General features: G+C 43.0%; 1 protein-coding gene across 1 annotated transcript in view; it reads left to right on the top strand.

The window, feature by feature from the left end:
- Nucleotides 1–24,191, top strand: part of LOC124616598 (hemicentin-1) — a 1,150,083-nt gene that overhangs the window by 214,049 nt on the left and 911,843 nt on the right. The window contains exon 2 of the mRNA XM_047144918.1: nt 12,590–12,744. Coding sequence (XP_047000874.1) covers nt 12,590–12,744 — 155 coding nt within the window. The remainder of the gene's footprint in view (nt 1–12,589; nt 12,745–24,191) is intronic.

The raw sequence follows: 24,191 nt of genomic DNA, 5'->3' as shown, positions 1-24,191 counted from the left end.
AGCTTGACCTCGCTGCGGTTACATATATTGATTGCTGAGCGCAGGTAAGCATGGACTTAAACCGTAAACAGTGTTTCCAAGTGTGTTTTGTATTTTTATTTATTTATTTATTGTTCCGTGGGACCAAATTAAGGAGAAGTCTCCATGGTCATGGAACGAGTCAATACATGAAATTATAACACGATATTAGAAACAGATAAAATGAAATATAAAAAACATATTCAGGTGACAAGTCGTAAGTTTAAATGAAGAAAATCAACAATGCAACACTGGAATTTGCTTAATTTTTTAGCTCTTCCAGGAGCTCCTCGACAGAATAGGAGTGAGCCATGAGGAAACTCTTCAGTTTAGACTTAAAAGAGTTTGGGCTACTGCTAAGATTTTTGAGTTCTTGTGGTAGCTTATTGAAAATGGATGCAGCAGAATACTGCACTCCTTCCAGCACAAGAGTCAAGGAAGTGCATTCTAAATGCAGATTTGATTTCTGCCTAGTATTAACTGAGTGAAAGCTGCAAACTCTTGGGAATAGGCTAATATTGCTAACAACAAACGACATTAAAGAAAGTATATACTGTGAGGGCAATGTCAGAATTCCTAGATTTTTGAATAGGGGTCGACAAGAGGTTCTCAAACTTACACCACATATAGCTCGAACAGTCTGTTTTTGAGCCAAAAATACCCTTTTTGAATCAGAAGAATTACCCAAAAAAATAATACCGTACGACATAAGCGTATGAAAATATGCGAAGTAGACTACTTTTCGTGTTGAAGCGTCACTTATTTCAGATACTGTTCTAATGGTAAATAAAGGAGCATTTAGCTTCTGAACAAGATCCTGGGCATGGGCTTTCCACAACAGCTTGCTATCTATCCGAACGCCTAGGAACTTGAACTGTTCCGTGTTGCTTATAATATGCTTATTCTGTCTGATCAAAATATCGGTTCTTGTTGAATTGTGAGTTAGAAACTGTAAAAACTGAGTCTTACTGTGATTTAGCATCAAATTATTTTCCACAAGCCACGAACTTATTTCATGAACTACATTATTTGTTACTGTTTCAATATTACACACAAAAATGGGAAGAATGCAAGAAATCTAATTGCATAAAGGAAATTTAATTACAGTATTTCTATTTACCTGCAGCAATGCCTAAAACTAAAGAATATTCAATAGATTGCAGACAAGTTGTCTTAACAGCACTGAGTCAAAGACAAACTCAGTGCTTCGTTGCGAAGATGTTTGTCATCTCACAACAGCTTGTGAGTGTCTGGACCCGGCTTCAGAAAGAGCAAGGGGCGATAGAGAACAATGCACCAAGTTGTCGGCTCCGAAAAACCACCTAAAAAGAAGTTAGGATCATCCTATGGCAATCGATAATTGATCCCAAAAAATCAGGCTGGGCAGTTGGTGATGATCTACAGGTAAAACACTGGATGAAGGTCTGTGCTTCGACAGTTAACCATCGCTTAGCAGCTGTTTATCTGAATGGCAGGCGACTTTTCTCGAAAACCTAAGGTAAGTGCGAAAAATCGGAAGGATAGACTGTAGTTTGCTACGAAGTACGTGATGTGGACCTCTAAGGCTGCTCAAAAATTCTACGGAGATCTTCTTTTCAGACGGGATACAGCATGTTCGACGGCCGAAGAACAGGAGGAATGACAGAAAGTACCAAGTACCCATAATGAAGCAATGGAGGTGGAAGTGGGGCTGTTTCTCACGAAGTGGTGCAAGTCCTCTCGTCGAAATTCGTAGGGTAATGGATAGTCTGAAATAGGGTGAAATATTAATAGACAATATGATACCTTACGGAAGACGAAATACGCCTTGTAATTGGCAATTCCAGCATGACAACGATTCGAAGCGGATTCATGGCCCTGTGAATACACTTCTGAAACAGCACAAAGTAGAAGTATTCGAATGGCCAAGCCAAAGTCCAGACTTAAAACACCATAGAACATCTTTGGGGTGAGCTAGATTGAGCGTTAGCCAACAAAACTGAACCAACAAGGAGGCTTTCTAGAAAGACTTGTGTGAGCAATGGTTCTCCAGGCTTGAGTCACAAAATACCATTCAGGTGTGCTGCAGTAGTACACTCAAGAGGCTATGCAACCAAGAATTAACCCAAGAAAATCATGGGTAAACACTTCATTATTGCTTTTCTTCTGTTTAGTTTTAACAAAATACTTTTGAGAGTATGTAACTTGTTTATTTGTGTTTTATTATTGATGAAAAGATTTTAATTATGTAACATCTGTAAGAAAATAAACCAGATATTGTAAAGATTTGGTAATTACTGTACAAGTAGAGCAAAAAAAAAAAAAAAAAAAAAAAAAAGAAAGAAAATCTGAAACTTGTTAAATTGTAATTTTATCACCTAAAGAATAAAGTTTTGTCATTTGAACATACATTACATTGATCACACGCCGAAGGTGTAATAGACGAACATTATTGTATGCAGACATAAAAATTAAACTTTGATCATATTTTAGTAACAAAAGAAAAATGTTTTGTTAAATCTTGTTACTCTACATATACGAGGGTGAGTCAAATGAAAACCTTAAATATTTTTTTTAAATATTATTTATTGTGCACAAGTGGTACGAAGCTGTATCACTTTTCAACATAATCTCCCCCACGCTCAATGCAAGTCCTCCAGCGCTTACAAAGTGCATAAATTTATTTAGAAAAAAATTCTTTTGGTAATCCGCACAACCAGTCATGCACCGCGTGGCGTACCTTTTCACCATAACGGAACTTTTTTCCTCCCATTGCGTCTTTGAGTGGTCCAAACATATGGAAATCACTTGGGGCAAGGTCTGGTGAGTATGGTGGATGAGGAAGACACTCAAAATGCAGGTCTCTGAGTGTTGCAACTGTTGTACGGGCAGTGTGGGCCCTTGCATAGTCATGGTGGAAAAATACACCTGCTGACAGCAATCCACGTCGCTTTGATTTGATTCCAGGCCGCAGATGATTTTTTAGGAGATCTGTGTGTGATGCACTTGCGACAGTGGTCCCTCAAGGCATGCAATGCTCCAAAATGGCGCCTTTTTCGTTCCAAAAGAGAGCATAACCTTCCCTGCTGATGGTTCTGTTCGAAACTTCTTTGGTTTTCGTGATGAGGAATGGCACCATTCCTTGCTCGCTTTCGTCGTTTCCGGTTGGTGGAAGTGAACCCAGGTTTCGTCCCCAGTAACGATTCTTGCAAGGAAGCCATCACGTTCTCCTTCAAAGTGCCGAAGAATTTCTTCACAAGTATCGACACGTCGTTGTCTCAATTCAGGAGTCAGCTGCCGTGGCACCCATGTTGCAGACACTTATGCACAGTGTGGTGTGCTGACCCATGACTAATCTGTAAACATGCTGCAGTGTCATTCAGTGTCACTCGGCGGTTTTCCTTCACTATGGCTCCAACTGCTGCAATGTTCTGTGGAGTCACAACTCGTTGTGCCTGACCTGGACGAGCAGCATCTTCCACTAAAGTCACACCATTTGCGTACTTCCTACTCCATTCGTAGAATTGCGGCTGTGACAAACATGCATCACCGTACTGAACCTTCATTAGCCGATGAATTTCAATATGTTTCACACCTTCCCTACGCAAAAACCGAATAACAGAACGCTGTTCTTCCCTGGTGCAAGTCGCAAGTGGGGCGGCCATCCTTATACTGATTCTGCGACGGTATGTGTGCATCTGCACCACACTGCCACCTACAAGCCATTCTGCACGCTGTTTGTAGCACGCTTACCAACTTACAGGATAACGGCGCGAAATTTCGATTTGTTATTACAAATCTAAGGTTTTGATTTGATTCACCCTCGTATAAACTGAAGTCCCCTGCTCGCTTGATTTTGGGTGTCCAGGCTAGTCTGAAGAATTACAGCAAAGATTTTGATACAATTTAGAATTTTCAGGACCAGAATACTTTCTAGTATCGATAACAAGCAAAAATCGTTGAGATTCTCTGCACCCAGGATGGATTAACTGGTTATGTATGTACAGAAACCTCAGTGCGCGAGTCCTACTCGCACTTGACAACTTTCTAAATATATTTGGATATCAGAAAAGTTTCATGTGCATGTCCTGTACTTTCACGGTAGCCAAATGCACCAGGCCTAATGTTGGTAAAAACACTCTCTTAATTAAAATGGACAGTGTCTTGAAAGGAGGATATAAGATGAACATCAACAAAAGCAAAATGAGGATAATGGAATGTAGTCGAATTAAGTCGGGTGATGCTGAGGGAATAAGATTAGGAAATGAGACACTTAAAGTAGTAAAGGAGTGTTGCTATGTGGGGAGCAAAATAACTGATGATGGTCGAAGTAGAGAGGATATAAAATGTAGACTGGCAATGGCAAGGAAAGCGCTTCTGAAGAAGAGAAAAGTGTTAACATCGAGTATAGATTTAAGTGCCAGGGAGTCGTTTCTGAATGTATTTGTATGGTGTGTAGCCATGTACGGAAGTGAAACATGGACGATAAATAGTTTGGACCAGAAGAGAATAGAAGCTTTCGAAATGTGGTGCTACAGAAGAATGCTGAAGATTAGATGGGTAGATCACATAACTAATGAGGAGGTATTGGACAGAATTCGGGAGAAGAGGGGTTTGTGGCACAACTTGACAAGAAGAAGGGACCGGTTGGTAGAACATGTTCTGAGGCATCAAGGGATCACAAATTTAGTATTGGAGGGCAGCGTGGAGGGTAAAAATAGTAGAGGGAGACCAAGAGATGAATACACTAAGCAGATTCAGAAGGATGTAGGTTGCAGCAGGTACTGGGAGATGAAGAAGCTTGCACAGGATAGAGTAGCATGGAGAGCTCCATCAAACCAGTCTCAGGACTGAAGACCACAACAACAACAACAATTAAAATCTGGATTGAGCGATTCACCGCTAGCTACCTCGTCCACGATCCCCCACCTCCCTCCACTTTCTGGCCGCAAGCTGGTAGGCGATGTTTCTTCGTCGCATCTGGCGGCTGGCAGGTAGGCGCGGGTCATCTGCCTCCTCAGGTCAGCGATTAGCATCACAAAGCACCGGCCTCGGCCCTGCCTCGGCATCGATGGCCGCTCATTTACAAGTCAGCGCCGGCGCCGCGTCCGTCTCCCCGGCACCAATTATTCCGCGCTCGCCGAGTGACGTAATCAAAGGCGAGCCCGCCGGCTCAATTTGCGGATCCCGCGGCGCGGCCCGCTGACGTTGTCAAATGGCCGGCATTGTGACGGAGAGTGGCGGGCCATCTCGTCGTCGGCGACTGTGGCGGGCGCACTCCGCGCCGCCTTTGTGGTCGCTTTCTCCTGCCGTTCCGTCTTGCCGGCTGCTCCCTGCCCGACAGCCGCCAGATGGACTGCCGTACTCCGGCGAGAGATGGCTGCGCCCCGCGCCGCCGATCACAATAGCGCCCACAGTCCCGCACCGAACCGGACGACTGTGCACTACTGAATGTATCTTTTGTGACGCGAATTACGGGACTCAATAAGTGCCGTGTAGTCTTTAGCGCTGAGCGGTGAGAAAAACGGAAGGAAAGAGTGAGCGTTTGTGGATTTAAGGCGCTCAAGTGAGAGGTTATTAGCGCTCTGAAAAGGAAGGCAGATTAGGGCTTGGCAGCCTGTAGAGGACAACGTCATTAGCGACGGCGCACTGAGCATATCGTAGTATTTTCATTATATATGAGGGAAGTCAAATGAGACAGATGGAAAAAAGGGGCCAAGCGCGAGGAGACTCGCGCAGTGGAAATTTAATTACGTATATAGATTACTTGTCCATTCTGGAATTCCAAGATGTTGACGATTTCTTGCCTATTATAGACATTGATATTGGCAAGATATAGGTTCCCAGGGATTCCAAGACTGGCGATAACGTTTTAATTTCAAGTTTGAAGTCTAATAACAAGTGATAAAAGAAATTTTTTTTGTGTTCTATTATTACAAACACGTGAGGCAATACTGACCTTACGACTTATCTTAGAAGAAACATTAAGGAAAGGCAAACCTACGTTCCTAGCATTTGTAGACTTAGAGAAAGCTTTTGACAATGTTGAGTGGAATACTCTCTTTCAGATTCTAAAGGTGGCAGGGGTAAAATACAGGGAGCGACAGGCTATTTACAATTTGTACAGAAAGCAAATGGCAGTTATAAGAGTCGAGGGACATGAGAGCAGTGATTGGGAAGGGAGTGAGACAGGGTTGTGGCCTCTCCCCGATGTTGTTCAATCTGTGTTTTGAGCAAGCAGTAAAGGAAACAAAAGAAAAATTCGGAGTAGGTATTAAAATCCATGGAGAAGAAATAAAAACTTTGAGGTTCGCCGATGACATTGTAATTCTGTCAGAGACAGCAAAGGACTTGGAAGAGCAGTTGAACGGAATGGACAGTGTCTTGAAAGGAGGATATAAGATGAACATCAACAAAAGTAAAACGAGGACAATGGAATGTAGTCGAGTTAACTCGGGTGATGCTGAGGGAATTAGATTAGGAAATGAGACACTTAAAGTAGTAAAGGAGTTTTGCTATTTCGGTAGGAAAATAACTGCTGATGGTCGAAGTAGAGAGGATATAAAATGTAGACTGGCAATGGCAAGGAAAGCGCTTCTGAAGAAGAGAAATGTGTTAACATCGAGTATAGATTTAAGTGCCAGGAACTCGTTTCTGAATGTATCTGTATGGTGTGTAGCCATGTATGGAAGTGAAACGTGGACGATAAATAGTTTGGACCAGAAGAGAATAGAAGCTTTCGAAATGTGGTGCTACAGAAGAATGCTGAAGATTAGATGGGTAGATCACATAACTAATGAGGAGGTATTGGATAGAATTGGGGAGAAGAGAAGTTTGTGGCACATCTTTACACAAAGAAGGGATCGGTTGGTAGGACATGTTCTGAGGCATCAAGGGATCACCAATTTAGTATTGGAGGGCAGCGTGGAGGGTAAAAATCGTAGAGGGAGACCAAGAGATGAATACACTAAGCAGATTCAGAAGGATGTAGGTTGCAGTAGCTGCTGGAAGATGAAGCTTGCATAGGATAGAGTAGCATGGAGAGCTGCATCAAACCAGTCTCAGGACTGAAGACCACCACAACAACAACAATTACAAATTAACAATTTTCGGATTTTTTCCTTTACTTCTGCTGTGAAAATCGTGCCATGTTTCATGATTCCAAGTCAACGGAAAGTACCCTGTGGTTTCCATGAGTGAGTTTCCCAGTACCAAAATGTGTAACATAAATCGCCGTTTCATGTGACTACAATGACTTACAAGCTTCAAATGTTTACACCGCCAAGAGACCATAGTCCTTAATATCTGACATAAATATGAACTTGGTACGTCTATTCGCACCTGAGAAAAAGGCTACTTAACAGTTGGACAGAGAGACAGACAGACAGACGGCGGACGGACTGCAAAGCGATATAATAAAACTGTTTATTGTTTCAAAAGTAATCGCTATTAACTTTTAATACATTTATTCTACTGTGAGACAAGACGGTCAGTGTGTCTAAGGAAAAATGTTTGGAGTTGCCCACGGAACCAAGTTTGTACGCGGGCGTGCATCTCTTCGTGCGTAGCAAATCGACGGAGATGAATATATTTCTTCAGGGCTGCGAAAATATGGAAATCGCGTGAGGAGAGATATGGACTGTATGAAAAATGTGTTAGGGCTTCCCAGCGGAACTTCTGTAGGGTAGGCGAAACAACAGGTACGCCCTCTCCGGGAAAGCCATGCTGACCATTTTCACAAGCTTTGTCACGAATAAAACAGTGACCCGTATATACAATAAGTTTCCTTTAATTTACGTCTATGGTCACAAACTTTTTGTCAACAGATTACCGGTTTCGGTTTATAATGACCATCAACAGATATGTTTTATAAAAACAAAGTCCTAATGTACTCCACCCATAGTGGCATCGTCAAATTTTAAATGCAGAATCAGCACCATCATCGTCAAATAGTGTCAGTACTGACAACATGACTCGTGCATATATATATGACGATGCTGGTGCTGATTTTGCATTTAACATTTGACGATGCCACTATGGCTGCAGTACATTAGGACTTTGTTTTTATAAAACGGATCTGATGGTGGTCATTATAGACCGAAACCAGTAATCTGTTAAAGTTTGCGACCATAGACATAAATTAAAGGAAACTTTCTGACCATTTTCTTTGATTCAAGGGCTTTCCGAAACGCGAACGCACAGCGGTTGACACTTTGCAGAACTAGAAGCGCATCATCAAGTCCAGATGCCCAGGAATATTGATGGACGGCATCATTCTGCTGCAGGATAATCCCAACCCACATTGTCAACCTTATTGCGAATACGCTTCAGAAGTTTCGATAGTAAGCCTACAGTCCGTATCTCTCCCCATGCTCTTCCATATTTTTGAAGCTATGAAGGAAAACGGTCGCCTCCGTCGATTTGCTTCGAACGAAGATGTGCACGCCTGTGTATACAAACATTTTTCCATGGACACGTTGACTGTCTTGTCTAACAATGGAACGTATTAACGTCTATGTCAATTACTTTTGAAATATTAAACATTTTACTTACCTTTCTATCATCTGTATAGTTTTAATTTGACTGCCCCTTATGTTACAGCCTCAGACAACGGAAATGGTATATAATAAGTCAACTAACTTCTATACACAAGTATATGTACAAGAATAAATTACATAATAACTCTTAAATTGAAGAGGCCTAAGCTGTGTAATTACATCTGCGCTCTCGTTGTTTGAACTGAAGACTGTGGTTAGCTGCTTAATAATATAAAATAGTGTAGCGTAGTTCTTACGAGCTCCATAGGAAAGAACTTGATGTGGATGGTTGACCATTGCCGTATCTGGGTTCTCTAAAGCATCTACTTAGTTGCTTTTGGAATGAGGTTAAGGTTTCACTTCCCCATTTATAACATGGGACAACGATAACAAACTTTCTTAATTAAGATAAATTAATTCTATGGTTTTTGAGTTGTTGAATCGTAATGTAATACAAAATACTGTATTATCCAACGTATTGAAAAAGATGCGCTTTTAGCAATTTTAATTACAAAATGGCTCTGAGCACTATGGGACTTAACATCTATGGTCATCAGTCCCCTAGAACTTAGAACTACTTAAACCTAACTAACCTAAGGACAGCACACAACACCCAGCCATCACGAGGCAGAGAAAATCCCTGACCCCGCCGGGAATCGAACCCGGGAACCCGGGCGTGGGAAGCGAGAACGCTACCGCACGACCACGAGATGCGGGCAATTTTAATTACACACAGGGCAATTCAAAATAAATAAATTGATACAAACGGCTATAACGCAGCAATACATCGATAAAAATTGTCGAGACTGTCAAAGTAAGTTCAGTTTCTTATGTGCTTTATAGGTTTTCTGTTTCACCCTCCTTGCTCACTCGCACATCTTTGCGATAATCCATTTCACACCATACGTTCTGGAACATACTTGGAATCGCCGATTCCAGAAGATTAGAAATGCGTATTTTAAGCTCTGGAGTTTTTTTGTGGCAAAGAAGTCACATATGTAAGGTCTTTCATATAACCCTATTAAAAGAAATCCAAGGGTGGGATGGTGATCTGGAGATCTACGTGGCCAAGATCAGAACCCAGGATCATCATTTTCCAAAGTCTGCTTCGAGTCTTCCAACGGTTTTCAGGATAATGATTAAAACTCTACTAACCTCCGTGCCCGCAACAATCTAAATGTTGTACTTTTTTGTACATTATCTGTAATTCTCAGATGTATCGCCACGCATTAAAAAGTTATACTCGTTCGTAATGATTTATTAATTCGGACGGCCCTCTCTACGTGTTCCGTCTTCTTATTCTTCGGTATGTATATCTTGAGACATGTATCCACTGGAAGTTCTCCACTTTTCTTTCCTGAATGCTTGTACAGAATCGATTGTGAAGGGTGTCATAAAGCCGTTGTATCCTCTCCTACGGCAAGCTGACCCACATCTGTTGCAACTGCTACTTGTAATCCCGGATGCTGGCCTCAAGACGGAGTTCTTCGACTGGTCCAACACATGCGCTATCAGAGACAGACCTAGGGATCTTGGTGGCCACACGAAGAGTACATCAGCATTAGGTAGACAGTTCTTAGAGAGATGTGCCGCTCCTGACAGACGTTGTCGCCTCGCGGTCTGAGGCCACGGTTCGCGGCCCTCCCTCCCCCACCCCTCCCCCCCTCGTCGGAGCTTCGAGTCCACCCTCAGGGCCGGCCGGAGTGGCCGTGCGGTTCTAGGCGCTACAGTCTGGAACCGCGAGACCGCTACGGTCGCAGGTTCGAATCCTGCCTCGGGCATGGATGTGTGTGGTGTCCTTAGGTTAGTTAGGTTTAAGTAGTTCTAAGTTCTAGGGGACTGATGACCTCAGAAGTTGAGTCTCATAGTGCTCAGAGCCATTTGAACCATCCACCCTCAGGCATCGGTGCGTGTGTTGTCCTTAGCGTCAGTTTAAGTTGGATTAAGTAGTGTGTAAGCCTAGGCACCGATGACCTATGACCTCAGCAGTTTGGTACCAAAGGAACTTACCACAAATTTCCAATTTTACTGACGTTGTCTTGTTGAAATGTGGTTCCAGTATACTGTCATTTGAGAGTTAATGTAATAATGAGGATGTAGAGTGTCTGTGAAGTAACGTTGTGCCGTCAGAGTTCCCTCAGTTACTACCAGCCTTGACATGAACTCATACCCCTAGATTTCCACTCCTTGACGCTAGGATTAACACCGCTGTGCCTCTCCAAAAAAAAACACTGGAAGAATGTGGTCTCCCGCAAGAGCGCCAGTATACTCGCCGACGGTGGGCATCCAGAGCAGTGCAGAACAGCGATTCACCCCTGAACACAATGCGACGCTATTCATTCGCAGTCCATGCTTACCGGTCACCACACCACCTCAAACACTGCCATTTATGTCGCGGTATGAACGGCAGCTTACGCAAGGGATGGTAATTTATTAGTCCAGCTGCTGCTGGGCTCTGATCAATGGTGCGGGCGATATGGGATGTTGCAAGGAGTACATTTCTGCTCTCGAATGGCAGGCGCATATGTACAGAGGTTACGATGTTTTCAGTGCCCTCACCTTTGAGGCGGTCAGACGTGAGCGAATTGACGATGAATGTGACTGCCCTGACGTTCCACTGCAGTCCAACATGGGGCCACTACCACGTCCTTTTGCCGCACAAATCCGGATGTTGCACGATTCGACCAGCTGGCCAAATGGAGACTCACACCGAGCTTCCTTTGAGACTCTGTAAGGTGCTGACGGTGCTGTCTAACACGAGTGCACGGCACTACTTCATCTTTCGCGGTGATCATTCATTATCTGATACTGTTCACGCCAGTTGTATGCCGTACCAGGTGCCTGGTAACAACGCTAAGCACAAAACAATACTAATATCTTCTGGTGGCCGTACCACGTGCCACAGAGAATTTCAGTGCCAAATCATTTACATACCCGCTGATGGTGTGTACGTTTACGAAACTACGCTGGCTTCCGACCATGTCTTCTGAACGCTTCACTTTTCTGTGAGGCGATCTATTTTTAATGTTCCCACGCTTCACTGGCATACAATACTACACGACTTATAAAACACTGGGCGAATATCTTTTAATTTCAAGTAATAATATGAAGTTGAAATTTAGGTAGCAGTGTTGTCACTGATTAGTATACTTTTGTATCGATAATGACGAACCCCCTTGTCACGTCTTCTATTCTCGGAAGACCTTCGTAGATCGGAGAAACAATCCATTACCACCTCTACAAATTAAGGTTGTCGTAATGAAGCAGTTTGTGAAAGCGGAGAGCTACGGCCGCAGGTTCCAATCCTGCCTCGGGCATGGATGTGTGTGATGTCATTAGGTTAGTTAGGTTTAAGTAGTTCTTAGTTGTAGGGGACAGATGACCTCAGATGCTAAGTCCCATAGTGCTCAGAGCCGTTTTTTTTTAAGGCGGAGAATATTTGAAGAAACCCTGCCAGTTTTCCGCGCTATCAGAAGCGAATTTATAAGAAGTCGTGTTTGTTGGACCTGACAATCGGAAAGACACATCGAATCCAAAATGACTAAAAACTGAAAGGAGTCTTGGGTATATTGAAGCGTGTTGTTATTAAGTTCTTAGGGAATAAAAAACGGAAGTAAATTGAAGGTTTAAATTTCCGGCGACGACGATACGGAATTTGCCTTTAACGATTCAGGAATATTACGGAAAACCTAAGTCTGAATGGCTGGACATGGATTTGCACTGCTGCTCCGCCAAATGCGAGTCTGGAGGGCTAACCACTGCGCCACGTCGCTCGACCTTATGACACAAAAAAAATTCACATTATAACATACTGGAAAAGTGCAGAACGTTAGGCTGTTTGATGAGCCTCAATATTCAATTTTTGAAGAGTCACCTTTATTTCGTGAAGTTAGCGAGGTGTAAGGTAAGTCGTGGGACTTCGCCGTGACGTACAACAGACAATTCATCTTGCTAAGTTTCTGGCTCACAGCTTCAACCAGAACTTTCTCCTGTCCAGCCTCGTTGCTGGTCCACAGCGCACGATGGCACAGTGACGTCTGGTGTACCTGTTTCAGGGCGGAGCTGAACTACTCGCCCAACAGCACCGAGTCGACGCTGAAACTGCGCGACTTGCGGGTGGCGGACGAGGCCGTCTACAAGTGCGAGATCACCTACATCGAGGTGCGCGAGGGCTGCGCCGTCGTCCAGTTCATCAACCTCACCGCCCTCAGTGAGTACCTTTTTGTGATTGTATGTATGTATGTATGTATGTGTGTGTGTGTGTGTGTGTGTGTGTGTGCAAGGCGAGCCAATGTACTATCTTGCATTAAAGTTGGACTTTTGGGATGTCTGGGTTATCAATGCTTTGTTCAGACCTAAGCTGGGTGGGCCCTAGCCCATGGCCCTACTGCAGTCGTTCGTTTTCGTTGGAGCCAGTTATTTGAGGGGGGGGGGGGGGGGGGGCTGACTCGATGATTGCATGAGGGACTCGCACTCGGTGCACCGTTGTGGAGCGACAGAGTCAGTATATTCCAGGTGCCGGGTAGTGGGCCTGAGTTCATCAATTCTGTGGAGGAGTTCCTGCGTTGCACATGTGATGTAATCACACATGCGTGGGACGTTCAGTTCGGCGTGAAGGTCGGTAATCCGGGCCCATCTTCAAGCACCTAAGATGCATCTGCTTTGAATGACTTGTAGGGGCCGAAGATTGGACGGGCTGGTAGTTCCTCACGTGGAGCAGCCATAAAGAAGTGCGGGTAAAACTGTCGCTTCGTTCGAACGTTCATCTGGCAGTTGCTCAACAGTGTGTACAGTTGGTGTGGGAGGTATAACAATTGAATCCTCTTGTTGTGGATAACAATGTCGTGTGACTAGGGCCTCCCGTCGGGTAGACCGTTCGCCGCGTGCAAGTCTTTCGATTTGACGCCACTTCGGCGACTAGCGCGTCGATGGGGATGAGATGATGATGATGATGATGATGATTAGGACAACACAACACCCAGTCCCTGAGCAGAGAAAATCTCCGACCCAGCCGGGAATCGAACCCGGGCCCTTAGGATTGGCATTATGTCGCGCTGACCATTCAGCTACCGGGGGCAGGCCTTGTTGTGGATGTGACGTTTAGAAAGGAGCTAGCTATCCAGGGTCGCCCCTAAGCAATTTACTTCGTTCAGTCATGCAACTCCTTGATGGTGGAGAGTATGCCTGTACCGAAAGTTGGGACGTTTGTGAGTGAATAGGACAACCTTAGTTTTGTCGGTGTTGAGACGAATGTTCCGTCAGCGTAAGTTATTGAAATCTTCCCACTGCTGCAGTAATTCGCCGCTCAGGGACTGGGTGTTGTGTCGTCCGCAAATTGAGCTAGTGACGACCTGTGGCAGTAGGTGTAAGTCGTTAACATAAACGATGAAAAGAGTTGGGGACAGGACCGCGCCCCGTGGAAGACCTTCCTCTAGGCATTTAAGGCTGGATCGTTGCCCATCGATGAGAACTATTATCTGCCGGTGTTGGGGAAAACTGACAATTATACGCAGACAATAGTCAGGCAAGGTTGCACATGTTGCAGTTCGGCCAAGAGCTTATCAGTCCACACAGGGTCATAAGCTTTTTCTGTATCTAAAAATATGGCCGCTGTGTAATTGGAAATATTCGTATTATAGGCGGCGTCAGTGAGTACCTGCCTATGTCATATTATCACTCCACAGAACCACACGGCTGCTTCCGTATTTCTGCTCCAATAGCACTTACCTGTTCCTGTCAACGTGAGAAATCTTAGAGGCTTCGAATTTACGTAAGACAATAATAAAGGGTTTTTCCGTTGTAACAAATCGTAAAGTGGTTCGAGGTTTACAATTTTTTATATTAGACTCAGGTATCTTAGTTCCATACCAGTTCCACCCCGCTTCTCTAAAGAAATGAACTACCATGTGTAAAAGGGCTTCAAACGTCAAATTACTTTACAAATGCGTTAATGTGTTAAATATTTCACGTTAAGCAAGTGAAACCCTTGTAATTGAGGACACAAAACCCTAATTAAGTTGGTTTTATTAGTTGCACGTTATTCACGCATATATAAAGAGTTTACATAACTAATAGTTTGTTATGTACAATGGTAATTATAATAAGAGTCATGTTTATTTTATGTACAGGATGTAACAGATATAAGTGGAGATATTTTTATATGTGGTACCTTAATGTGTGGGTACGTACATTAGTGTGTTGGTTGTTTTTCCTCTGCGTGTAACGATTTCTCCACAAACACAGGATCTCCCCACAAACACATCACATAATTTACTACCTGATGTATTCTGCACATTCGTAACTGTACCACTAAGAGGCATACGCCTGTCAGTATAGACTGACCATTTTTCGTCCAAGCATCCACACGTCAATACCTCGAGCTGCTGGCCAGGTAAAAATAAGCATTACTGCAAATGACGTAAATAGTGATGTAATGTCGGGCAGTACACCGTCCTCAGTCACCAATAGGAACGTCTGCACTTATAACTATTACAGCTCGTATAATTGAAGTGCAATTATGATGGCACACGTGTTTAGTTATTTACTTCAGTAATCGTAGGACATATATGGAGAGTCATATGAGAACTACCTACCAAGATATAATTTTTAATTCTATTAACACCGATACAATCTATATTGAGAACTATTTACATTTCTAAACTCTGTGTGGTATAATGATATAATTTTTCGCGTACCTTAAATAGTATATGGGAGTAGTCTTCGCAAAATGGGTAGCAAATACAGGTGTCAGTAAAGTAATAGTAAATTAAAACGTCATTTTTGAGTCTAAAGTTTTACCAAATGAACAAAGCTATAAACCTTTGATTAATTTCTGGGACTGTGAGCGATTAAAGTTTAGGCGGAAAGGAAAATGTTTATTGTTCCTCCTTCGCCTAACTCAAAAAAATGTGTTACTGGTCTTCATTATGACTGAAGGAGACCGTGAATCCTTATCAGAATCGATTTCTTGCTAAATAATGTCCAAATAGCTAAATAAAGGCAGCCATTTTTGCACGAGATCATATCCTTAAAAAGCCATACAGTACAGGACATATTTGTACACAGTGATTCTCGAATGACTTTAAATCTGTAACCCAGTTGGTGTCAGTAACAGTTTGTTTCCATCAGATGTGAGCGCTCACAAGGCACATCCCTTGGCTTCAACAGGAATTTGTATTTAAACATTTGTACACAAACGCATCTCACACTCCTAACGACGCCTGTGTTGCTCTTGGTTTGTTCACAACAACGGTACCAGTCCTTGAGGATGGGGGCGGGGATAATACGCCAGTCTATCACTTACCTCAACTAGCAGTTGACGTGTTTAGTACACGTGTGTCAGTATTGTCGTACATATGCAGAAACCGTTATGATTGGAACCTCTTAAAGGTTGTGGCATCCATGTTAAGAAGGCGTTATCCAACGGTAGACGGTGTAGGACAGGATGATTACACTTTAGTAAAGCTTTTGGTGGTTCTAATTATTCAGAAACATGAGTGTTAGTTTCATCGCTCAACTGAAGTTACATTGGATAGGATAGTGGATGAAGAAAGCGGCTATATAAAACGATAACGCGATTAATAGTGCTAAAGATTAGAGTGCTAGTGGTAGTGACGGAAAGAGTAGTCGTCAAAAAGAAACTAACAGTTCTGGTGACTATGAACCTTGTTTTGGACATATTTATGATGATTATCATACACCTCCACGTAAAGTTGGGACCTAAATCTCGTTACTGAACAGACATCCATCTATAAAAAACACATCGAACATCAGAGTAATATTTGATTACGTGGAAAAAAAAAACGTGATGAAAAAAAAACGTGATGAACATCCATTTCGAGGAAAAAAAGGAATCAAAGAACTGGAGATAAAACAACACATTCTATCTCAGTTTGACAAGGAATGAAGGAAAGTGTGTCGGTTACTGGCACCTGAAATTTTGTGCAGTACAAATAGCAAGCGAAATTGGGCGCACAAAGTTTAAATATTTTGCAGGTTTCATAGCACGTTTCGAGAAAGAATACAGAATTTGCCGCAAACACATCACTGCTTCCATGACAGCCAGAGATGTACAGGAAGACCAAGATATTCGTCAGTCTGGGCCCCGTTTTATCGAAGATGTAAACTAGAAACTACAGTTTTCCAGGTACAGCAACACTGCATATAGAACGCTGGTCGAAGTGGATATAATTATGAACTAACTACTAGTGCGACACTATCTGAAAAAAAAGGGAAACTCAGTGCTGCTTTGGTTCAGTCTGTACACACTACAGTGCATAGCTATACAATAGATGTTGCACTTTCAGTGAGTGGATACCTGACCAAAAATCTGTACATATGTCTTCAGGAAAAAAAACTTTTGGTCCGAAAATAACAAAGCTGTTGAAGACAATCTTCCACAAAACATGCATTTTGAGGGTAGCAAACGTGGGAAAAAGTCAAAAGACCATTTAAAATCCGTTTTCGTGAATGTTGTTAATGACAATGTCACAAATAACGAGAAGTGTATACCATATTGTAATTCTTGGAATGCTGACAAGGATACAACAATAGTAAATGATTCACTCGTAGGTAAAGACACTGAATGCATGATCATTCCGCCAAAAGGAACAAAATAAGTAGAGCATATGGATGTATATTTCTTCGGTTAACGTAAAAAATATGAAAGACGGATTACAAACTCTATTAGAACTGTATGCAGTGACTTCAACACTACATTAGGAAGTAGAATTTTCATAGTGGAAATGCATTCTGCAATTCATAGCCAGTTGCCTGCTTGTCTGCCAGCCTACTCTTCAATATTTAGGGCAAGCGGCTGGGTACAATACTCCCGCACATGTTGCTGAATTCAAGAATGTGATTCAAGTGGCGTTTGATCATGCGTTATAACAATGTGATTCTGAGGATTGTCCACATATTGCTTTCGCCAAATGTCCCTATTATAATTCTATATATTGCTCCAAGCATTTTAGTGAGGAATCTCACGTACATTTTTTAAGTATGATAATGGCTAAACCAGCAATAACACAATAGAATGCTTTCACCATCCTCATCACAGCGGTACGTAGAGCTTGTAAGTACAACTGCAACATCGAATTCCTGTCGAGTCGGGAGACTTCTCTTGTCAGATAAGAGGCTATGCTCTTCGACAACAGAATTTTTGTGTTAAAATCTTCTTCTCCCTATTTCTTCGAAACAGATGAGACACTTCTGCACGGCATTCATCTGTGTTACTCCCTCAAATATAATGGCTGCATGAGCATCACCAGCTGCTAGTAACAAGTTCTTCTGTTATCAGCAGTCATTTTGCCGCCACCTGAAACATACTGCAACGAAACGTTCAGATGCATGATAAGCTGTATGTTGTAAGTAACTTGGTTATAACTAGTTTAATGTTGAGCTACACGTTTCCGTCTAATATCCTTCACCAGGTACATTTAAATACAGAAATTATAACCTAAATTCATTGAAAAAATCGAAATTTTGAGTGAACAACTGTTTTGCAATGTTACATGTTTTGTAATGCTGCTGACTGCAGAGTCTTTCAGGAAGAACTCATGTATATAAGATTATTCTATTATTTTAATGGAAATTCATAAGAGTCTTATATTAGTTGCTCATACAAAATGCAACCGAACGTAGTGTTTTTGAGACGTGCCCGCCATGACGTTCCAGGAAACTAGAACACAAACCTGTTTTGCTACATGGATAATTCCCTGAAACAGAAATGTATATCCAGAATGGGGTAAACATCTTGCATGAAGGTATGCAAGTGACCCAGCGATTTTAAGGCTGTAATACGCAGCTCCTATGGGGAATTCTATAGCAACCATAGGCCCCGTTGACGACAAGTGAATGTTTCTCATAAGCTAGTGTCAGTTAACCGGCACTTGTGTCAGGCAACGCTTTTCGTGGAAACTTATCGTACGCCATCATGCACGTGATTTAACTACGATCATACGCGTTATTTAACAAGAAGCGTGAGACATCTGACCGGACAAATCGTTGTAGTTGTCCACTGAAGTCATAACAGTCGTTAGGATAACTACAGCACATAAAAATATCTCATATTCGAAACAAACATGTCGCGATGAACGGCGCCCTTCCGCAGTTTTTTTTTTTTTTTACCTTTCTTGTTCTGTTCTCAGTATCTGTTGAGGTATTATACACTGAAGAGCCAAAGAAAAGTGGTACACCCGCCTAATACCATGTAGAGCCCCCGCGAGCACACAGTAGTGCCACAACACGACATGGCGTGGCCTCGACTAATGTCTGAAGTAGTGCTGGAAGGAACTGACACCATGAATCCTGCAGGGCTGTCCATAAGTCCGTAAGAGAATGAGGGGATGGAAATCTCTTCTGAACAGCACGTTGCAATACATCCCAGATATGCTCAATAATGTTCATGTCTGGAGAGTTTGGTGGCCAGCGGAAGTGTTTAAATTCAGAGGAGTGTTCCTGAAGCCACTCTGTAGCAATTCTGGACGTGTGGAGTGTCGCATTGTCCTGCTGCAATTGCCCCCCACGTATGTTGGAATGCACAATGGACATGAAAGGATGTAGGTGATCAGACGGGATGCTTAGGTACGTGTCACCTGTCAGAGTCATATCTAGACGTATCTGGTGTCCCATATTACTCCAATTGCAAACGCCCCCACCATCACAGAGCCTCTACCAGCTTGAATAGTCCCCCGCTGACATGTACATGGATTCATGAGGTTTTCTACACGCCCATCCGCTCGATACAATTTGAAGGAGACTCGTCCGCAAGATATTTCCAGTCATCAACAGTCCAATGTCGGTGTTGACGGATCCAGGCGAGGCGTAAAGCTTTGTGTCGTGCAGTCATCAAAGGTACTCGAGTGGGCCTTCGGCTCTGAAAGTCCATATCGATGATGTTTGATTGAATGGTTCGCGCTGTCGTTTATTGATGGCTCAACACTGAAATCTGCATCAGTTAGCGGAAGGGTTACACTTCTGTCGTGTTGAACAGTTTTCTTCAGTCATTGTTAGTCCCGTTCTTGCAGGATCTTTTTCCGGCTGCAGCGATGGCGGATGTTTCATGTTTTACCGGATTCCTGATATTCATGGTAAACTCGTGAAATGGTCGTACGGGAAAATCGCCACTTCATCGCTACCTCGGAGATGATGTGTCCCATCGCTCGTGCGCCGACTATAACACCACGCTCAAACCCACTTAAATCTTGATAACCTGCCATTTTAGCGAGCAGTAACCAATCTAAGAATTGCGCCAGATACTTGTTGTCTTATATAGGCGTTGCCGACAGCAGTGCCGCATTCTGCCTGTTTACATACCTCTATATTTGAATATGCATGCCTATACTAGTTTCTTTCGCGCTTCAGTGTACGTCATGCATATTTCTCGGTCATGATTCCCTCTTCGCTGACGCAAGTTGCAACACTCGGCCGCTAGAGAGCTCCGAAATGTAGCATGTACAGGGTGTTTCAAAAATGACCGGTATATTTGAAACGGCAATAAAAACTAAACGAGCAGCGATAGAAATACACCGTTTGTTGCAATATGCTTGGGACAACAGTACATTTTCAGGCGGACGAACTTTCGAAATTACAGTAGTTACAATTTTCAACAACAGATGGCGCTGCAAGTGATGTGAAAGATATAGAAGACAAAGCAGTCTGTGGGTGCGCCATTCTGTACGTCGTCTTTCTGCTGTAAGCGTGTGCTGTTCACAACGTGCAAGTGTGCTGTAGACAACATGGTTTATTCCTTAGAACAGAGGATTTTTCTGGTGTTGGAATTCCAGCGCCTAGAACACAGTGTTGTTGCAACAAGACGAAGTTTTCAACGGAGGTTTAATGTAACCAAAGGACCGAAAAGCGATACAAGAAAGGATCTGTTTGAAAAATTTCAACGGACTGGGAACGTGACAGATGAACGTGCTGGAAAGGTAGGGCGACCGCGTACGGCAACCACAGAGGGCAACGCGCAGCTAGTGCAGCAGGTGATCCAACAGCGGCCTTGGGTTTCCGTTCGCCGTGTTGCAGCTGCGGTCCACATGACGCCAACGTCCACGTATCGTCTCATGCACCAGAGTTTACACCTCTATCCATACAAAATTCAAACGCGGCAACCCCTCAGCGCCGCTACCATTGCTGCACGAGAGACATTCGCTAACGATATAGTGCACAGGATTGATGACGGCGATATGCATGTGGGCAGCATTTGGTTTACTGACGAAGCTTATTTTTACCTGGACGGCTTCGTCAATAAACAGAACTGGCGCATATGGGGAACCGAAAAGCCCCATGTTGCAGTCCCATCGTCCCTGCATCCTCAAAAAGTACTGGTCTGGGCCGCCATTTCTTCCAAAGGAATCATTGGCCCATTTTTCAGATCCGAAACGATTACTGCATCACGCTATCTGGACATTCTTCGTGAATTTGTGGCGGTACAAACTGCCTTAGACGACACTGCGAACACCTCGTGGTTTATGCAAGATGGTGCCCGGCCACATCGCACGGCCGACGTCTTTAATTTCCTGAATGAATATTTCGATGATCGTGTGATTGCTTTGGGCTATCCGAAACATACAGGAGGCGGCGTGGATTGGCCTCCCTATTCGCCAGACATGAACCCCTGTGACTTCTTTCTGTGGGGACACTTGAAAGACCAGGTGTACCGCCAGAATCCAGAAACAATTGAACAGCTGAAGCAGTACATCTCATCTGCATGTGAAGCCATTCCGCCAGACACGTTGTCAAAGGTTTCGGGTAATTTCATTCAGAGACTACGCCATATTATTGCTACGCATGGTGGATATGTGGAAAATATCGTACTATAGAGTTTCCCAGACCGCAGCGCCATCTGTTGTTGAAAATTGTAACTACTGTAATTTCGAAAGTTTGTCTGCCTGAAAATGTACTGTTGTCCCAAGCATATTGCAACAAACGGTGTATTTCTATCGCTGCTCGTTTAGTTTTTATTGCCGTTTCAAATATACCGGTCATTTTTGAAACACCCTGTAACATGGCGGTGTGGAACGGAAGTGTCGGTGTGTGAGAAACAGTGTACTGTAATCGAGTTTTAACCGCAAAAACATGCATCAGTTGAAATCCACAGTTCAAGACCATGCCATCAGCAGACAAAGTCAAGCTCACAATATTCTGGGATGTTCAAGACGTGGTGTATCTGGAATTCATACCAGGGGTACCACAATAAACTCTGCACCGTACAGCGAGACCCTCCGGAAACTCAAAGCACGAATTTGAAGGGTTCGTCTTCGCATGTAACACCCTCTCCTCTAGCATGGCAATGCCGCACCACACAACGGGCGTTGCGACATCTGCACAATCCAATGCCTTGGATTCAGTGTCATCGGTTATCCTCCACACGGTCTCGACATGGCCTCATTCCATTTTCATCTGTTTCCAAAACCTAAAGAACACCTTCGAGGACTTCACTTTGATAGCGATGAAGCGGTGCAAGCAGAGGTGAGGTTGTGGCTGCGTCAGCAAAGTCAAAAACTCTGCACTAACTATATCAACAAACTGGTCTCGGTTGGGAAAAATGTATTCGTCGCTACGGTGACTGTGTTCAGAAATAAATAAGTAAACATGAAGAATAAAGATGTAGAATGTCAGTAAGGACTTCAAGAGTTTCCACGTAAAGTATTCTGAAGCATGACTTGTCAGAACGGCTTCCTGTGTCATTCATATCACGTGACATGACCACAATGTGACCTAGCCAAGAAGGAGAGTCTTAGTGTTGTGACTGATACGTGTAGTACCACGACAGTAGTTCTCAGGGTTAAAAGGTGCTTTTGGTTAGTTTTCGGCATTGTTATAGGGAAGTGCTGCCTCGCAATTATTACAAAACACAGGCTTCAGACTCACGGCAGAAGGTGTACGCGACAGTAAAAAATTAACTCTGAGGTAGTATACTAAGCTGTAAGAATAGATCCAAAGTAATAAATCCTCTGTCACCTTTGTTCATTAGACATTTGGTATTTATTATCGAGTTGAGAGGTCCTTGCTGCATCCAGTGTGCCTGATTTTAGGATGAGAAAGTGATGCATACCGGTTACTTACGAATCGTGTAAACTCGTTCTCTGTGTTTCTGTACTCTGAGTTCACATATTCCATACGCGACATAGAAATAGAAATCAGGCCACAATTACACAAAAACGTATGCTCACGTGTACTTAACGAACAGAGAGAGAAAAATTGCTGTTGATAATTCTTCATATGTAGTTAGGAAAGATCTGTCTATCTGAGAATAATTTAATACAAAATTCCTCAAGATACAGTCTCCGGCGCACTACCGTTTCTCATGCATGCACACGAGGCTCTGTTTAAAATTTAAAAAAAAGTTCATTTTGCAAATGACAGGCGAAATCAATCCAAGGTCCCAAGTAGCAACAGAAGAAATTGCAAATAATATGATTGAAAGATTATTGATTTGTTACTTCTCTCTCTCTCTCTCTCTCTCTCTCTCTCTCTCTCTCTCTCTGTCTCTCTCTCCGTCGCTCTTGCTTGAAAAAGGAAGAAGAAAGAAATACCCACAACAAATCCACTTCTGCAACAACAAAATGCACTACACCAGTGATACCATACTTAATGGAGTTAATAACTGGTTATTTCAATAACTGATCTTAAAATTATCTGCAAGCAATTCTATTCAAATACGAATTATGTTAAATATTCTGCTCCACGTAATTACGACGTGTCGCACAAATTACCTGCGAAAGGTGTAATTAACTGCCTAACTGGATAATTAACATAAGTTCATTAATCTGGCTCGTGATTTCGCTGTGTCTCCGATTCACCACCTCAGGTATAAGTGTTATGATATTAGCAAATTGGGCCAGCCGGTGTGGCCGAGCGGTTCTAGGCACTTCAGTCTGGAACCGCCCAACCGCTATGTCGCAGGTTCGAATCCTGCCTCGGGCATGGATATGTGTGATGTCTTTAGGTTAGTTAGGTTTAAGTAGTTCTAAGTTCTAGGGGACTGATGTCCTCAGATATTAAGTCCCATAGTTCTCAGAGCCATTGTCTCCTTCGTTCCTTCTACACCATAATATTGGAGTATTGTAATAATTCTGTGCAGTGATATAGGGGTATAACTATTACTGTCCGTCGCAAAATGAATGGAATATCATTTCACACCCTCTGGGAAAACGTTATGAAACACGCCACTGTGTAATAGACTGTAATTTACAGAATGTGAAGTGTGCTCTTCTGTGCAGGTGACAATATGTATATCTCTTACAGTTTTAATCTACATTTCTGGAGCGTGTGTGGAGTGGACCGAAACGATATGCACTGGTAGATCTCTTTTTAATGTTGGCCACTTTTACGATCCGGAAATCAAGCTGATAATGATCGCTTATACGGCTATAATTTTCCTTCGCTAAGCGGAGTATACTCGCAACCCACGGGAAATTACTGTGTGATGCCACCAGTGTAATCTCTATGATGCTTTGCACTTTACATATTCATGAGATCGCTAATACGTGTTACATGTTAATGAGAGATCAGTTAGTTCATTCATGCTCCATAAATTATGGTGACAGTTCAGTCACCTCTGACAGGCTGAATATTGCTCATTAAAAGACAGCGGCATGCCAAAGGCGCGGGGAGAAAAAATACCTCACGCAGGCAATGTCGCCATCTAGC

The sequence above is a fragment of the Schistocerca americana genome, chromosome 5 (genome assembly GCF_021461395.2).
Source record: "Schistocerca americana isolate TAMUIC-IGC-003095 chromosome 5, iqSchAmer2.1, whole genome shotgun sequence".
NCBI lineage: Eukaryota > Metazoa > Arthropoda > Insecta > Orthoptera > Acrididae > Schistocerca > Schistocerca americana.
The sequence above is the reverse complement of the archived record's forward strand: the minus strand, read 5'-3'. Positions and strand labels throughout refer to the sequence as shown.